The following is a 16389-nucleotide window of genomic DNA, read 5'->3' on the forward strand; positions in this document are numbered from 1 at the left end:
TCACTAACCTTTTCAGAATTCTTCCGATGACACTCCTGTAACATCATATTACAACATACATATATTGTTTGTTCGAAAATGTGCATATTTAGCCATAAAAAACCGTGGTTATACAATGAAAATAGTAGCAAATCAAGCCTGAACATGTCGGACGCCATCTTTCATAGTGATCTAGTTTAATCGAAAGCTAATCATATACTTGACTAAAAAATACAGGGTTGACAGGAATCGAAAGACAAATTAGTTCTTAATGCAATCGCTGATTTACATTTCTAAAATTATCCTTACTGTGCAATACAGGGTTCGCCAAGCGAAGCTATAGCAAACAAAATGGCGGATATATGCATTTACAATATTTCGACAGAACAACGATTTATCATATTAAATATTTCTTACTATGAGGTGATTTTCCATCAGATTCTTGGGCAATGCATCCTTTCTTGGGTCTAATCTTCTTTTGGTCGAAAGATGTCCTCTGTCCGTCGAAATGCACACTAACGTTCGACCGGGACCCCGAAATGTGCCCAAAGCTTCAAAGAGCATCACATAGAAATTCCTCAATCGCACTAAACGGATATAAATTGCTATAAAACGGTTTAAATTAACTACGTTATGATGTTTCTAACTCCTATATCGAATTAAATTACAGACGGATACATTTCACGTTGATAACCGAGCCTCTGGAAATGGCATCCCGAAGACCTCTTCTGCGTAATGGCCAGAGTCGAAAGGGGGGCTACCCTCACTCCTTGGCCTTTTATAACCTCTGAGAGCTACGCAGAAAGCCCATTCCACTTCTCATTGGTTACTGACATCCAGGGGAAGGCGGGTGCAGTTCATGTCGTTCCATAGGATATACACAGACTTTCAAAACTGATCTGAAATCAGAGCTTCGCTCTCAGACCATCGCAGTACCTGTCATGGATTTCGCTGTAGAAAGAGTTCTGGGTCACCCACAGACAAAATTCCAACGGCTATAGAAACTAGAGAGTGTTTTCTATCCAATAGAATTAATAATATGCATATTGTACGATCAAGAATTGAGCACGAGGCAGTTTAATTTGGCGACACCCAGAAATAAAAAATGCTAATTGCGCCACCTATTGGCAAAAGGTTAATTGACACAAGCTGTCTCCAATCAATGTCTGGTTGTATGTGTGTTTGGTGAGGTTATCGCCTAAGCCAGGGGGAGGCGTAGCTCTACGAATCTTCATTGCACAAAGCCTATTATTTGGCAGCAAATACTATTGGTCGATTCTACAAAAATTGGTAAATTAAGGGCAGTTCAACTCTGGGTAACCCCGACCAGGTCTCACTATGTGTTGGCTTAAGATCCCTTCACGTTTCTCTATATCAAGTCCCTCGTGTTTACACGCCTCTTCATTGGCCTTACTGGCGGCATCCCACTTCTGACGCAACTGTCAAGCCAACACCTTAACCATTATGCCAAGTAATCCAAACCTCTTGGCGTAACAGTCAGTGTGTTGGCTTAACAATCGCGTCAGATCCCGTTTGCCCCAGAAGGCTACAGTAGTGCTCACCAGAATAATGTCAAACATCGATAGAATGAATGCATAAGTAAGCTAGTTAACACCGGTAAAGTTGTATGTTCCGTTTAGGGACCGGGGAGAGAACCCAATAACTCCCAACAGTGGAAAGTTTGGTCCTGTGCAAAATGTCCAAATGTCATCAGTTTGACCGGTTTTAAGAAATTAAAGCTGAGAAAACGAGTGTACATGTTTCTGGTAAATGAACACGTTTGTCTTGGGGGCATATTTTATGTGGTTGAAATTAGAGGTCGACCGATTATGATTTTTCAACACCGATACCGATTATTGGAGGACAAAAAAAGCCGCAACGATTAATCGGCCTATTTATTTATTTATATTTTTGTAATAATGACAACTGCAACAATACTGAATGAACAATGAACACTTATTTTAATATAATACATAAATACACACACACACACACAGCTCTGAAGTGACAATGATACTGAAGAGTCTGCTTAGGAGACAAATACTCTCAACTGTTTGAATAAAAATTGAGTTGAAGTTACCTGTGAATGTTGAAAACAAACTGTCATTTCTATATGCAGGAAATCCTATTTTAATAATGGGCATGGTAAGAATTGACGACCAAAGTGCGAGTCATAATTCCCATGACACCTAGCAAAATCTGAAAAGCGGTTCCTTCATTTATTCCAAAGGATATTTTTAGATTCACTTAAAATAAGGTCTGTGTTTCGTGTAGGCTTACACCACCTTGCCAATTTTATAACTGTAGATATCCATAGGACAAGGTAACTCTGATCAATATTGGCTAAATATAAGCGAAGATAATTATTTTTGTAGAGTGGATTTATGAAAATATGTTGACAAACGTTAACTTATCCTAGTGAGATTTACACGGGTATCAAAACGTCGAGGCGGTTTAAGCCTGCACGAAACACAGACCTTTATTTGAAGTAGATCAAGACATTCTCTATGGAAGACATGAACAGTAAAATAATGAAGGAACCCCTGTCAAGTTCAGCCGCAAGTTATTACAGGAATTATAACGCGTCGACTATTTCTCTCTAAACCATATACCTTTTGACTAATCCAGAACCTATCACCTCGAAAACAAAACCTTTATTCCGTTCCGTATTTTATCTAACGGGTGGCATCCACGAGTCTAAATATTCCTGTTACATTGCACAACCTTCAATGTTGTCATAATTACGTAAAATTCTGGCATGCAATGAACGCAAGAGAAATGACACACTTTCACCTGGTTAATATTGCCTGCTAACCTGGATTTCTTTTAGCTAAATATGCAGGTTTAAAAATATATACTTGTGTATTGATTTTAAGAAAGGCATTGATGTTTATGGTTAAGTACATATTGGAGCAATGAGTCATTGATTGTTTTTTATAAGATAAGTTTAATGCTAGCTAGCAATTTACCTTAGCTTACTGCATTCGCGGCACAGGCACACTCCTCGTGGAGTGCAATGTAATCAGTGTTAGAGCATTGGACTAGTTAACTGTAAGGTTGCAAGATTGGATCCCCCGAGCTGACAATGTTAAAAATATGTCGTTCTGCCTCGTTCCTAGCCGTCATTGAAAATAAGAATGTTTTCTTAACTGACTTGCCTAGTTAAATAAAGGTGTAAAAAAATATATATATAAAATTTCAGCAAATCGGCGCCCAAAAATACAGATTTCCGATTGTTATGAAAACTTGAAATCGGCCCCGATTTCAATCGGCCATTACGATTAATCGGTCGACCTCTAGTTGAAATACTGTCTGCTTGCGTACAGTGCATTCGGAAAGTATTCAGCCCCCTTCACTTTTTCCACATTGTTACGTTACAGCCTTATTCTAAAATTGATCATAGTTTTTTCCTCTCTCATCAATCTACACACACTACCCCATAATGAGAAAGAATAAACTGTTTTCAGACATTTTTGCAAATTTATTCAAAGTAAAAAACTGATCACATAATTATTGAGACTCTTTACTCAGTACTTTGTTGACGCCCCTTTGGCAACGATTACAGCCTCGGGTCTCTTTGGGTATGACGCTACAAGCTTGGCACACCTGTATTTGGGGAGTTTCTCCCATTCTTCTCTGCAAATCCTCTCAAGCTCTGTCAGGTTGGATGGGGAGCGTCGCTGCATATTTATTTTCAGGTCTCCAAAGATGTACGATCTGGTTCAAGTCCGTGCTCTGGCTGGGCCACTCAAGGAAATTCTGAGACTTATCCCGAAGCCACTCCTATATTGTCTTGGCTGTGTGCTTAGGGTCGTTGTCCTGTTGGAAGGTGAACCTTCGCCCCAGTCTGAGGTCCTGTGCACTCTGGAGCAGGTTTTCATCAAGCATCTCTCTGTACTTTGCTCCGTTCATCTTTCCCTCGATCCTGACTAGTCACTCAGTCTCTGCTGCTGAAAAAATCTTCACGCATGTTGCTGCCACCACCATGCTTCACCGTAGGAAATGTGCCAGGATTCCTCCAGATGTGATGCTTTGCATTCAGGCCAAAGAGTTCAATCTTGGTTTCAACAGACCAGAGGATCTAGTTTCTCATGGTCTTTCGGTCCTTTAGGTTCCTTTTTAGCAAACTCTAAGGTACTGTCATGTGCCTTTTACTAAGGAGTGGCTTCCGTCTGGCAACTCTACCTTAAAATACCTGATTGGTGGAGTGCTGTAGAGATGGTTGTCCTTCTGGAACGTTCTCCCATCTCCACAGAAGAACTCTAGAGCTCTGTCAGTGACCATCGGGTTCTTGGTCACCTCCCTGAACAAGGGCATTCTCCCCCGATTGCTCAGTTTGGCCAGGCGGCCAGCTCTAGGAAGAGTCAATAGTGGTTCCAAACTTCTTCCATTTTAAGAATGGAGGCCACTGTGTTCTTGGAGACCTTCAATGCTGCAGACATTTTTGGTACACTTCCTCAGATCTGTGCCTCGACACAATCCTGTCTTCGTGCTCTACGGACAATTCCTTCAACCTCATGGCTTCATTTTTTTCTTCTCTGACATGCACTGTCAACTGTGGGACCTTTTTATATAGACAGGTGTGTGCCTTTCCAAATCATGTCCAATCATTTGAATTTACCACAGGTGGACTCCAAGTAGTTAAAACATTAAAGGATGATCAATGGAAACAGGATGCACCTATGCTCAATTTCGAGTCTCATAGCAAAGGGTCTGAATACTTATGTAAATAAGGTATATCTGTTTTCTTATTTGTAATAGATATGTAAAAATTTCTAAACCTGTTTTTGCTTTGTCATTATGGGTATTGTGTTTAGATTGAGTGAAAAAATATAATTTTAGAATATGCCTATTAAGTAATGAAAAGGGGAAGGTCTGAATACTTTCCGAATGCACCATAAGTGTCAAAGATAACACATTACACGTGCATTCACATTTTCTCAAGAAATGTAATATTTCTTAACTCCTGTTCCCGAGACAAAATGAACATTTGTTGTGTAATTTCACTGCAAGAATTGCATCATTTTGCAGGAGTTAATATTATATTAGCTACATGTGAAAGGTTACAGACCTACATTCATTGTCCGTATTTGAGTTACTATTCCATTTAACCCATATGAACTTAAATATTCTGTTTATTCGTGGATACAGGGATACTCATGAGCAGGATATCAAAGGTGTATGTAAACAGCTTATCCCAAGTAAGACCTTAAGTGGGATATGAGCTACTACCCACAATACTGTGCCCATGTAAACTGCCCCTAATTTACCCATTTACCCAAGTCTGTTGGAGAGGATCAGCTTGAGCAAAGTGAGGTTTATAATCACTGATCTACAAATAGTATTCTCAGTCAAATAATTAGTAGAGCTCCGCCTTATACTATGCAACTATTAAGTTTGTTTTGGTGTTCAGCAGTTTTTCTTTATTTCGTTTTTTTCGGCTGTTCTTGAGGCTTGTCGAAGTTCGGTAGCCGAAGCCTACGCCCCTTCGTCAGTGATTGATCAACATTAGGGATTCTTGAAATGTGGGTTGTCATTCAATGACAGACGACTAGATTTTATTTAAAAAATTTCACTAGAGAAACACTCACCAAACATTTTTGTTAAGTAAAAATAGCCTTTGAATGATCAAAATATCACCCATAGTATTTTTATGTTATTAAAATGCTCCGAATTTTTATTGTACCTTTTCTCTCTAACTATCAGAAAGCCTGAAAGAACAGGCTGAGTGGGCGGGAGCTTACGTTCACGAGCTTGCCTTGACTGAAAGCTCTTTGAAATGCCCTTGTGGTCGTTGCCAGGTAACAATGTAAACACTGGGTCACTTCATTGATAAGGTCAACAATGGACCACATGTCATTCTTACCCTAAATAGTATGCCTCAACCCATTTTTTTCTATTTTTTATTTTTTTGTGTGTGCAAAATGCTCATGTTCAACAGGGCAGATCATAGACTGTTGGATATCAGACAAACCGCAGCAATACACAATTTAATTAATATTGTTTTGTAACTAATTACAGAATACAGTTAGTTCACTGATACACTTCACAGTAATTAGTAAAGCCTCAGTCACCTTAGACGCTCTATGAATGTACACAAAACAGCACACAATAAGTGTACTGGACAATTTATTGGTGCCGCTGCATTAGCATTCTACAAATGACCATATGTTCAGAATTTGTGTGTATTGATCAGACCTTTATTTGATAATTTACAATTGGCCAGCATAGCCAAAATATTGATCAACATGAACACTCATGAGATGTGACTTTTTTTCTTACAGCCATAAGCCAAATATAGGCACCTGGCAGCCATGCAGTGTGCAGGACCCGTTGATTCTTACAATTTAACACTAATCTCCCATCTGAATGCTTGGGGGGGAAAAGTAACAATGTGATTATCATACACTGCTCAAAAAAATAAAGGGAACACTTAAACACAATGTAACTCCAAGTCAATCACACTTCTGTGAAATCAAACTGTCCACTTAGGAAGCAACACTGATTGACAATACATTTCACATGCTGTTGTGCAAATGGAATAGACAAAAGGTGGAAATTATAGGCAATTAGCAAGACACCCCCAATAAAGGAGTGGTTCTCCAGGTGGTGACCACAGACCACTTCTCAGTTCCTATGCTTCCTGGCTGATGTTTTGGTCACTTTTGAATGCTGGCGGTGCTTTCACTCTAGTGGTAGCATGAGACGGAGTCTACAACCCACACAAGTGGCTCAGGTAGTGCAGCTCATCCAGGATGGCACATCAATGCGAGCTGTGGCAAGATGGTTTGCTGTGTCTATCAGCGTAGTGTCCAGAGCATGGAGGCGCTACCAGGAGACAGGCCAGTACATCAGGAGATGTGGAGGAGGCCGTAGGAGGGCAACAACCCAGCAGCAGGACCGCTACCTCCGCCTTTGTGCAAGGAGGAGCACTGCCAGAGCCCTGCAAAATGACCTCCAGCAGGCCACAAATGTGCATGTGTCAGCATATGGTCTCACAAGGGGTCTGGGGATCTCATCTCGGTACCTAATGGCAGTCAGGCTACCTCTGGCGAGCACATGGAGGGCTGTGCGGCCCAACAAAGAAATGCCACCCCACACCATGACTGACCCACCGCCAAACCGGTCATGCTGGAAGATGTTGCAGGCAGCAGAACGTTCTCCACGGCGTCTCCAGACTCTGTCACGTCTGTCACATGTGCTCAGTGTGAACCTGCTTTCATCTGTGAAGAGCACAGGGCGCCAGTGGCGAATTTGCCAATCTTGGTGTTCTCTGGCAAATGCCAAACGTCCTGCACGGTGTTGGGCTGTAAGCACAACCGCCACCTGTGGACGTCAGGCCCTCATACCACCCTCATGGAGTCTGTTTCTGACCGTTTGAGCAGACACATGCACATTTGTGGCCTGCTGGAGGTCATTTTGCAGGGCTCTGGCAGTGCTCCTCCTTGCACAAAGGCGGAGGTAGCGGTCCTGCTGCTGGGTTGTTGCCCTCCTCCACGTCTCCTGATGTACTGGCCTGTCTCCTGGTAGCGCCTCCATGCTCTGGACACTAAGCTGACAGACACAGCAAACCTTCTTGCCACAGCTCGCGTTGATGTGCCATCCTGGATGAGCTGCACTACCTGAGCCACTTGTGTGGGTTGTAGACTCCGTCTCATGCTACCACTAGAGTGAAAGCACCGCCAGCATTCAAAAGTGACCAAAACATCAGCCAGGAAGCATAGGAACTGAGAAGTGGTCTGTGGTCACCACCTGCAGAACCACTCCTTTATTGGGGGTGTCTTGCTAATTGCTTATAATTTCCACCTTTTGTCTATTCCATTTGCACAACAGCATGTGACATTTATTGTCAATCAGTGTTGCTTCCTAAGTGGACAGTTTGATTTCACAGAAGTGTGATTGACTTGGCGTTACATTGTGTTTTTTAAGTGTTCGCTTTATGTTTTTGAGCAGTGTTATGTAAAAGTGAATTACTTAGGCTTTAGGAAATGCAACCAATTACCGAGATTGATCAAGTGAGGAAGGGGAACCATGTACCTTGCTTCAATCAAGCAGGCTTCAGTCACCCACTTTGCTTCAGTCACCCCCAAGGTTGAAGCGGGATACAAATCCAGCTATGGCCTCCTTGTCAGGCCTCTCACACTGGGCAGACGGGTCCTGGGATGGACAGCTCAAACAGCTTCCCCACATACAACGATGGATCACGGGTGACCTCATTGAGGAGGAGATCCAGGAGCCTGTCCACGTAGCCTGTAATGTTTTTGAAAAGGGAAATGTTTGTTAAATGGGTATTTAATATTCTGAGTTACTGTCGATGTAGTGGTCTACTCATTCGATAATGTGTTTTTGAAGTACTCAATTTGAAATACACAATTTTTGGTTGTGCACTTTTTTTTGTGAAACTTCACAATGTTTGTATTTGAAAATGTTGGTGTGCTCAATTGATGCAGATTTGAAATTAATAACTATGTTGGGTCTGTCTGCACAGGCTTCACAGCATATCCCCCCTTTTCCTTTGGGAAAGCTGATTTTGTATCACAGCATTCCTGTTGCGGTGGTTGCCTGAAGCTGTGCAGACATGTTGAATTCTCTAAAATGCCTATCATTACAGCTTGATGATAGTGGAAAGACGACAGGTGATGGAAATGTTCCTATCATTACAGCTTGATGATAGTGGAAAGATGACAGGTGATGGAAATGTTCCTATCATTACAGCTTGATGATAGTGGAAAGACGACAGGTGATGGAAATGTTCCTATCATTACAGCTTGATGATAGTGGAAAGACGACAGGTGATGGAAATGTTCCTATCATTACAGCTTGATGATAGTGGAAAGACGACAGGTGATGGAAATGTTCCTATCATTACAGCTTGATGATAGTGGAAAGACAAAAGGTGATGGAAATGTTCCTATCATTACAGCTTGATGATAGTGTAAAGACAAAAGGTGATGGAAAGCGAAATGACTGTTGGCTTGCTAGCTAAGTCACACCACAGATGAAAGGTTACCAGTATCTTTGGTCGTACATTCTGCTTGAGCCAGCTACTAGCAGCTATCTTACGGTCTGTAAACAAAACTAAAGCAAGGTATATATGTGATGACGGTTTTTAGGCAGTACATATTTCAATTAGTAAAGATAAGATGCTACCAAAGCCGGAAGTAAATCCTTGATAATGCCTGCCTCCTATATCTAAGTTTTTGACACTGGGGGAGGGGACCGTTAACTTTATGATCAAACTTTATCTTTTGTCTTTACCAGCTACAGTCATTTTTCATACTTGGGCACCATACTTTGAACTGGATTCATCCAAATATTGTCAAATTTGAAGAAAATAACATGATTTAGATTGTTTGGGACCAAAACACTCATGCGCAACCAGATGATTTGATTGGAGACCGCTTGAGTCAATTAAATAACATTTTCTAGGATTTTCTACCTGTAGCAAACCTAGTCGATAATGCTGGATATACCGATCAAAAAACAACAACACTAAAAACAACTGGCCTTACCTATACAATATCTGAATGTGATGTGTCGTTGAGATACATTGATGTTTAGCAAATTGTGCCATTTATCCCGACTCTCCCCTCAGTTCCAAAGCTCTTGGTGGACCTTCATGTGAAGTTGCTGAGGAAGATTGGCAAGTCGGTGTCCGCAGACAGATGGGAGAAGTACATTGTGAAGGTAAATAGAGCTCAACAAGGCTGGTCATTTTTCTGCACACTCGATACAGTTAGGCTTAACTTTTATAGATGATTAAGCTGTACCCCTGCACACTGACTCGGTACCAGTGCCCCCTGTATATAGCCTCGTAGTATTATTTTATTGTTACTTTTTATTATTATTTTTACTTTAGTTTATTTGGTAAATATTTTCTTAACTCTTCTTGAACTGCACTGTTGGTTAAGGGCTTGTAAGGTCTGCACTTGTTGTATTCGGTGCATGTGACAAAGTTTGATTAGATTCAACTATCAATATATTTAATTTGAATTAAAAATACAGGCAGCAGCATAACTCTGGGCATTCTGAAAGATGATTCTATATATTTTAGAGGTTAACCAATGGTTGATGGAATGTGTTTCCTTACAGGTGTGCCATGAGTTCAACAGTACCTGGGCATGGGAACTTGAAAATAAAGGATACAAGGACATGTCTGTGGAGTGCAAGACTGGAATCCTCAAAGTAAGTGGCCAGTCTTTGTATAAAGTAGGCCTAACATCTAGGGATGCACTGTTTATTTTCTATCAAAATCTCAATATTGACATGTCCATTATAGTTAGTTTGCCATATACAGTGCATTTGGAAAGTATTCAGACCCCTTGACCTTTTCCACATTTTGTTATATTACAGCCTTATTCTAAAATTGTTTGAATTCATTTTTAGCTACACAAAATACCCCATAATGTCAAAGCGAAAACAGGTTTCTAGAATGTTTTTTCAAATGTATTAAAAATTTAAAAAAACACACCTTATTTTCATAAGTATTCAGACCCTTTTCTACGAGACTTGAAATTGAGCTCAGGTGCATCCTTTTTTACTTGATCATCCTTGACATGTTTCTACAACTTGATTGGAGTCCACCTGTGGTAAATTCAATTGATTGGACATGATTTGGAAAGGCACATACCTGTCTATATAAGGTCTCACAGTTTACAGTGCATGTCAGAAAAAAACAAGCTATGAGGTCGAAGGAATTGTCTGTAGAACAGGATTGTGTCGAGGCAAAGTTCTGGGAAGGGTACCAAAAAATGTCTGCAGCATTGAATGTTCCCAAGAACATAGTGGCCTCCATCATTCTTAAATGGAAGAAGTTTGGAAACCCCAATACTCTTCCTATAGCTGGCCGCCTGGGCTATCGGGGAGAAGGGCCTTGATCAGGGAGGTGACCGAGAACCCGATGGTCACTCTGACAGAGCTCCAGAGTTCCTCTGTGTAGATGGAAGAACCTGTGGAGAAGGACAACCATCTCTGCAGCACTCCACCAATCAGGACTTTATGGTGGAGTGGCCAGACGGAAGCATATAAAAAGGGCATCTAAAGGACTCTCAGACCATGAGAAACTAGATTCTCTGGTCTGATGTAACCAAGATTGAGCTCTTTGGTCTGATTACCAAGCGTCACATCTGGAGGAAACCTGGCACCATCCCTATGGTGAAGCGTGGTGGCAGCATCATGCTGTGGAGATGTTTTTCAGCGGCAGGGACTAGGATGACTAGTCAGGATTGTGGAAAGATGAACGGAGCAAAGTACAGAGATCCTTGATGAAAACCTGCTCTGCTCAGGACCTCAGACTGGGGTGAAGATTCACCTTCCAACAAGACAACGACCCTAAGCACACAGCCAAGACATTGCAGGAGTGGCTTCTTGACAAGTCTGAATGTCTTTGAGTGACCCATCCAGAGCCCGGACTTCAACCCGATCAAACATCTCTGGAGAGACCTGAAAATACCTGTGCCGCAACACTCCCCATCCAACCTGACAGAGATTGAGAGGACCTGCAGAGAAGAATGGGAGAAACTCCCCAAATACAGGTATGTCAAGCTTGTAGTGTCATGCCCAAGAAGACTCAAGGCTGTAATCGCTGCCAAAAGTTCTTCAAAAAAGTATTGAGGAAAAGGTCTGAATACTTATGTAAATGTGATTTCTGTTTTTGTATTTATTTTTGCAAAATAAAAAAAATAAAAAATAGTTTTTGCTTTGTCATTGTTGGGTATTGTGTGTAGATTGAGGGTAAAAAAAACTTTTAGAATAAGGCTGTAACGTAACAAAATGTGGAAAAGGTCAAAGGCTTGAATACATTCCGAATGCACTGTAGCTATAATTAGGCTAGTTCTGCATGCAAACATTTCAACATATATTTCCAAACAAAATGCAGGTGGTAAAAAGGACCCCGCTTTTCACCTAAATAAATCTGCATATTTTCTGTGTGATACAAAAGTTAATTCTCTGAAAATAGTGGTTGCCAGTGGTGGTGGCACAGATCTTGTTCAGTTCACTCAACTGTGTTGTGTTGCTAGTCATATCGCAATATTCCATAAAAAAATCGAATAATAATCCATATCTTGCCGCCCTACTAACATCGTGTTTTTGCCAAAGGAAACATTTCTCATACTTTTTATCTCTCTGTCTAGCACTTATGTGAGTGCCAGTTTGATGACAATGTCAAGTTCAAGACTGCAATTAATGAGGAGGATCCCGATAAGATGCGGCTCCATCCCATTGGCAAGGACAAGGATGGCCTAATGTACTGGTTCCAACTTGACCAGGATAACAATGTGAGGGTCTATGTGGAGGAGCAGGACGACCTGGACGGGTCCTCCTGGAAGTGCATTGTCAGGTACTATGGAACTTTTGGGGGAGGGGGGCTGTTGTGCTTCAGGGGATGAAAGAGGCATACTATGGTACTGCAGAGCCAAAATGTCAAGTCTTGTATTCCATGTGGATTATAGATTACTTGGTTCATATGTAATTCTACCACGACTACTGAGCATGTCTGTCTGCGAAATTGGAACGACTGAATTGAATTGAATTCTCCATCTCTGTAGAGACAGAAACAGCTTGGCTGAGATCCTGGCACAGCTGAAGACTCAAATCGACCCAGCACTGTTGACAAAGAAAGAAGGAGAGGAGGAAGATGGGAACAAGAAGACTGGGGGAGAAGGTAAAGTTATATAGACAGGGCTTGTGACGTCAATAATGTCATATGCCATCTGTTTTTTGCTGTTTACTCAAACATATTTATGATATTGCATGAGTTCAGTCATTTGCCGTGGATCTATTTTATCCAAAGTAAACTAAACGTATTTCCCTGACAGATGCAGTTATAAATGTTGTACTTGTATTTTCTATTTATAATACCTTTGTCCATTAGGGGAAATTAAAAAGACAGAGGATACCTCGGGGGATGAAGAGGACAAACCCTCCAAGGATACAGTTTCTTTAGTGTCCCCTAAAACAGAGAATACAGAAAACAAATCCCCAAAAGAGGAATCAAAGCTGGACGAATCAGATGCCAAATCCCCATTGAATGGCCTCAAAGACAACCAAGTCGAGTCAGAGTCAACAAGACAATCCGAGAAGCCAATGGTGGATGACAAGGCCACCATTAACACCCAGGCCATCAAAGAAGAGCCGATGGAGGTATCAGAATCCAAGGAGAGTACAGCCACAAGCGCTACAGAGCCTCTTGCGGAGAAACATTGTGTGACGCCACAGACAGAACAGACTGAGGAAGCCAAGAGGAAGACTGCAGAGGAACTCCAAAGGGTGATGAAGAATGACCAGCAGGCCAAAATCCCCTTGAAAAAGAGAGAGATGAAACTTAGTGAAGATTTTGATAATAGCAGTGGTGGTGGCAGTAGAATCATGGTGCGTAACCCATCTGTTGCTCCTGTCAAAGAAGCTCCTAAAGTTGAGGAGACAAGTAAAGAGGTCTCTGTTGCCCTGGTGGGGACTATGGAGATTAAAAGCGATCAAGTGAATGGTGATGCTCAGCCTGTCACAGAAAAAAGTGTCAATAAGGGGATGAGAGAATCTCCTAAAGAGATGGGAATACAGAGAGAATCTGCTGACAGCAAAGAACAGCAAACAAAAGTTGTTGCTAGGGAAGAATGTGAAGCAGCAGAAGCTAGTGAAAAAGAGAAAACAAATCTGTCCCTGGACATGGACAAAAAGGAAGGGGAGATGGCAAGCAAGGCTGAGGAGCCCATGGAGGTGGCCATGGCTGATGAAACTAACCTACAGAAAACTGTTCCAGCCCCAAAAGCAGAGAAAGAAAGCACTGAAGCACTGAAAAAATCATCCCTAAAAGAGGCTAAATCTTCATCTCCTCTGACAAAGCCATTGACTTCATCTAAGGATGCAACAAGCACACCGGAAAAGTCCTCTGATCTTAAAGAGGAACAAAAAGTCAAGGTATCCAAGTGGGATGTGAAAGTGCGTCGTACAGAACACAAGACATCCACATCAATAGAAACAGATAAAAACCCTTTATCTAGTAAGTCACAGAAACCAGATGAAACTAAAGGAACAGATTCATCCATTGCATTTCAAGAGGTAAATTTGGCTGCCTTGAAGGAAACAGTTGTCCCTAAAGACAGTTGTCCCCTTTCTGTAGTGAAAGAGATGGAAAAAACATCCATTATAAAAGCCACAGAAAAGTTGTTGAACCCTAAAAACCCAGAAACATCAGTCATCACTAAACAAACCGAGAGACCTGATCCCATTACAGATAAACCAGAAAGCTCGAAACACCCTGAGTCGCCAGCAGTCATAAAAAATACAGAGAATCCATCTAACAAAGAGAGTGCAGAGAAATGTGATGGTTCTAACGATATTAAAACATCTTCTGTCATTAAAAAGACAGAGATTTCAGAAAAGAGTAAAGATGCCAAGAACCTGGCCAGCTCTAAAGAGACCAATACGTCCTCATTCCTTAAAAAGGCAGACAAACCAGTTCCCAATAAAGAAGCAGAGAAACTGGAGAGCACTAATGAGACTAATAAATCGTTGGTCATTAAAATGACAGTGAAACCAGAGGCATCTAAACATACTGAAAAATGTGATACCCCTAAAGACATGTCAGCTCTCACCAAGGAGAAACCTGCTGTCAGTGCTGTAAGCACACATACAAATGTTGCCCCTGAGGTGAAGAAAGAAAACGTCCTGGAGAAAGACTCTAAGAAAACAGCCATCTGTAAAGATGAGACAAGAGCTGTTGCAGCAGTGACTGAGAAACAATCTGTCCCTAAAGACGTGGAGATGGCAGACATCTTTGAGAAATCAAACCAATCACAACTGGAAGGACCGAAAAAGGTAGCGAAATTGGGGATCCCTAAAGACACGTTGAAATCGACAATGCCTAAATACGCAGAGAAATCCACTAAATTGGCTACGCCTAAAGACGGCGAGAAATTGGCTACGCCTAAAGACGGCGAGAAATTGGCTACGCCTAAAGACGGCGAGAAGTTGGCTACGCCTAAAGACGGCGAGAAGTTGGCTACGCCTAAAGACGGCGAGAAGTTGGCTACGCCTAAAGACGGCGAGAAGTTGGCTACGCCTAAAGACGGCGAGAAGTTGGCTACGCCTAAAGACGGCGAGAAGTTGGCTACGCCTGAAGATACAGAAAAATTGCCTACATCGGCTACGTCTGAAAATGCTCGGAAATCTGCTACCCCTACAAACGCTGAGAAATCGGCTACCCCTACAGACGCTGAGAAATCGGCTACCCCTACAGACGCTGAGAATTCCGCTAAATCGGCTACGCCTATCCCTAAAGATGCAGAGATATTGGCTACTCCTGAAGAAGCAGAGAAATCGGTTAACACTAAAGACACTGAGAAATCGCCTACCCTTAAAAACACAGAGACTGCTTCTAAAAAGATTGTGAAATCTTCAATCTGTGAAGGACAGAAACCAGATGCCTCTAAAGAAAATGAGAAACTGGCAGACATAAAGCCAGCTGCAGCAGAAGGAGAGAAACATGTCGCCTTTGAAGATTCCAAGCAATTACCTTCTCTCAAAGAGTCTGTCCCAGTGGGGAGGAAACGGGAAGAGCCTATGGAAATAAGTTCGGAAAAGTCAACAGATGTAATTATTAGGGGACATGCCGATAAAGGCTGGACAAAGTCTGTTAAAAGTGGAGAGAATTCTGAGAGCGAGCCTCAGAAGACTCAAACCTCAGAAGACTCAAACCGCATAGACTGTAATGCACCATCAGAAAAACAGGCTACCAGCAAGAAGGCATCTCTCACTGAGGCTGAAGGTGAGACAGACAAAAGCCAGGACAAAGTAATCAAGGAAGATGCCACAACACAGGGATGCCCTAAAGAGAATGAGAAGGAAGATGATCAGGCTGAGAAAGATGACAAAATGGAGGATGATGGTGCTGAGAAAGATAACTCAACTGCAGCAGAGAAAACGGGTGCGGCAAAAGCAAGTAAAGGGTCTGAGAATAAAGAGGATGAAAAAAAGGATGCAGGAACAACATCAGAGATTCAAGAGGAGGGGATTCGTCTGAAAATACGGGGGATTACTCATCGAAGGAGAGCTGAGCTCCAGAGAACGGAGAGGGACTCTGGGTCCGATACTGGTGAGACTGGGAGATCCCTGAGGAGGTCACCCAGGATTTGCAGGCCAACCGCTAAGGGGGTGGAGTTCCAGGACAGGAGGCTGGAGAAAAAAGAGACCACGCCCCCTGAGGAGAAGGAGGACGAGGAAGAGGAAACTGTTCAGAGGAAACCAAGAGAAAAGGTTGATCAAGATGGACAGTCCAAATCTAAGGTAAGTTCTTTCAGTAACTGCAGGTATTTCTACATTAATATTACAGGTGGATTGTGAATGAATGTTTTTGGATCAACAGTATCTTTTAAATCAGGGATCCACAGTGTCAGCCTTCAGTAACTTATG

At 41.9% G+C, this 16389-nt stretch overlaps 1 protein-coding gene across 1 annotated transcript in view; it reads left to right on the plus strand.

Moving 5' to 3' along the window:
• Positions 1–16389, plus strand: part of LOC129819759 (remodeling and spacing factor 1-like) — a 46978-nt gene that overhangs the window by 15262 nt on the left and 15327 nt on the right. Inside the window, exons 2-6 of the mRNA XM_055876332.1 lie at positions 9575–9666; positions 10072–10164; positions 12114–12319; positions 12528–12643; positions 12854–16263. Coding sequence (XP_055732307.1) covers positions 9575–9666; positions 10072–10164; positions 12114–12319; positions 12528–12643; positions 12854–16263 — 3917 coding nt within the window. The remainder of the gene's footprint in view (positions 1–9574; positions 9667–10071; positions 10165–12113; positions 12320–12527; positions 12644–12853; positions 16264–16389) is intronic.

This window comes from Salvelinus fontinalis, chromosome 2 (assembly GCF_029448725.1).
Source record: "Salvelinus fontinalis isolate EN_2023a chromosome 2, ASM2944872v1, whole genome shotgun sequence".
Lineage (NCBI taxonomy): Eukaryota > Metazoa > Chordata > Actinopteri > Salmoniformes > Salmonidae > Salvelinus > Salvelinus fontinalis.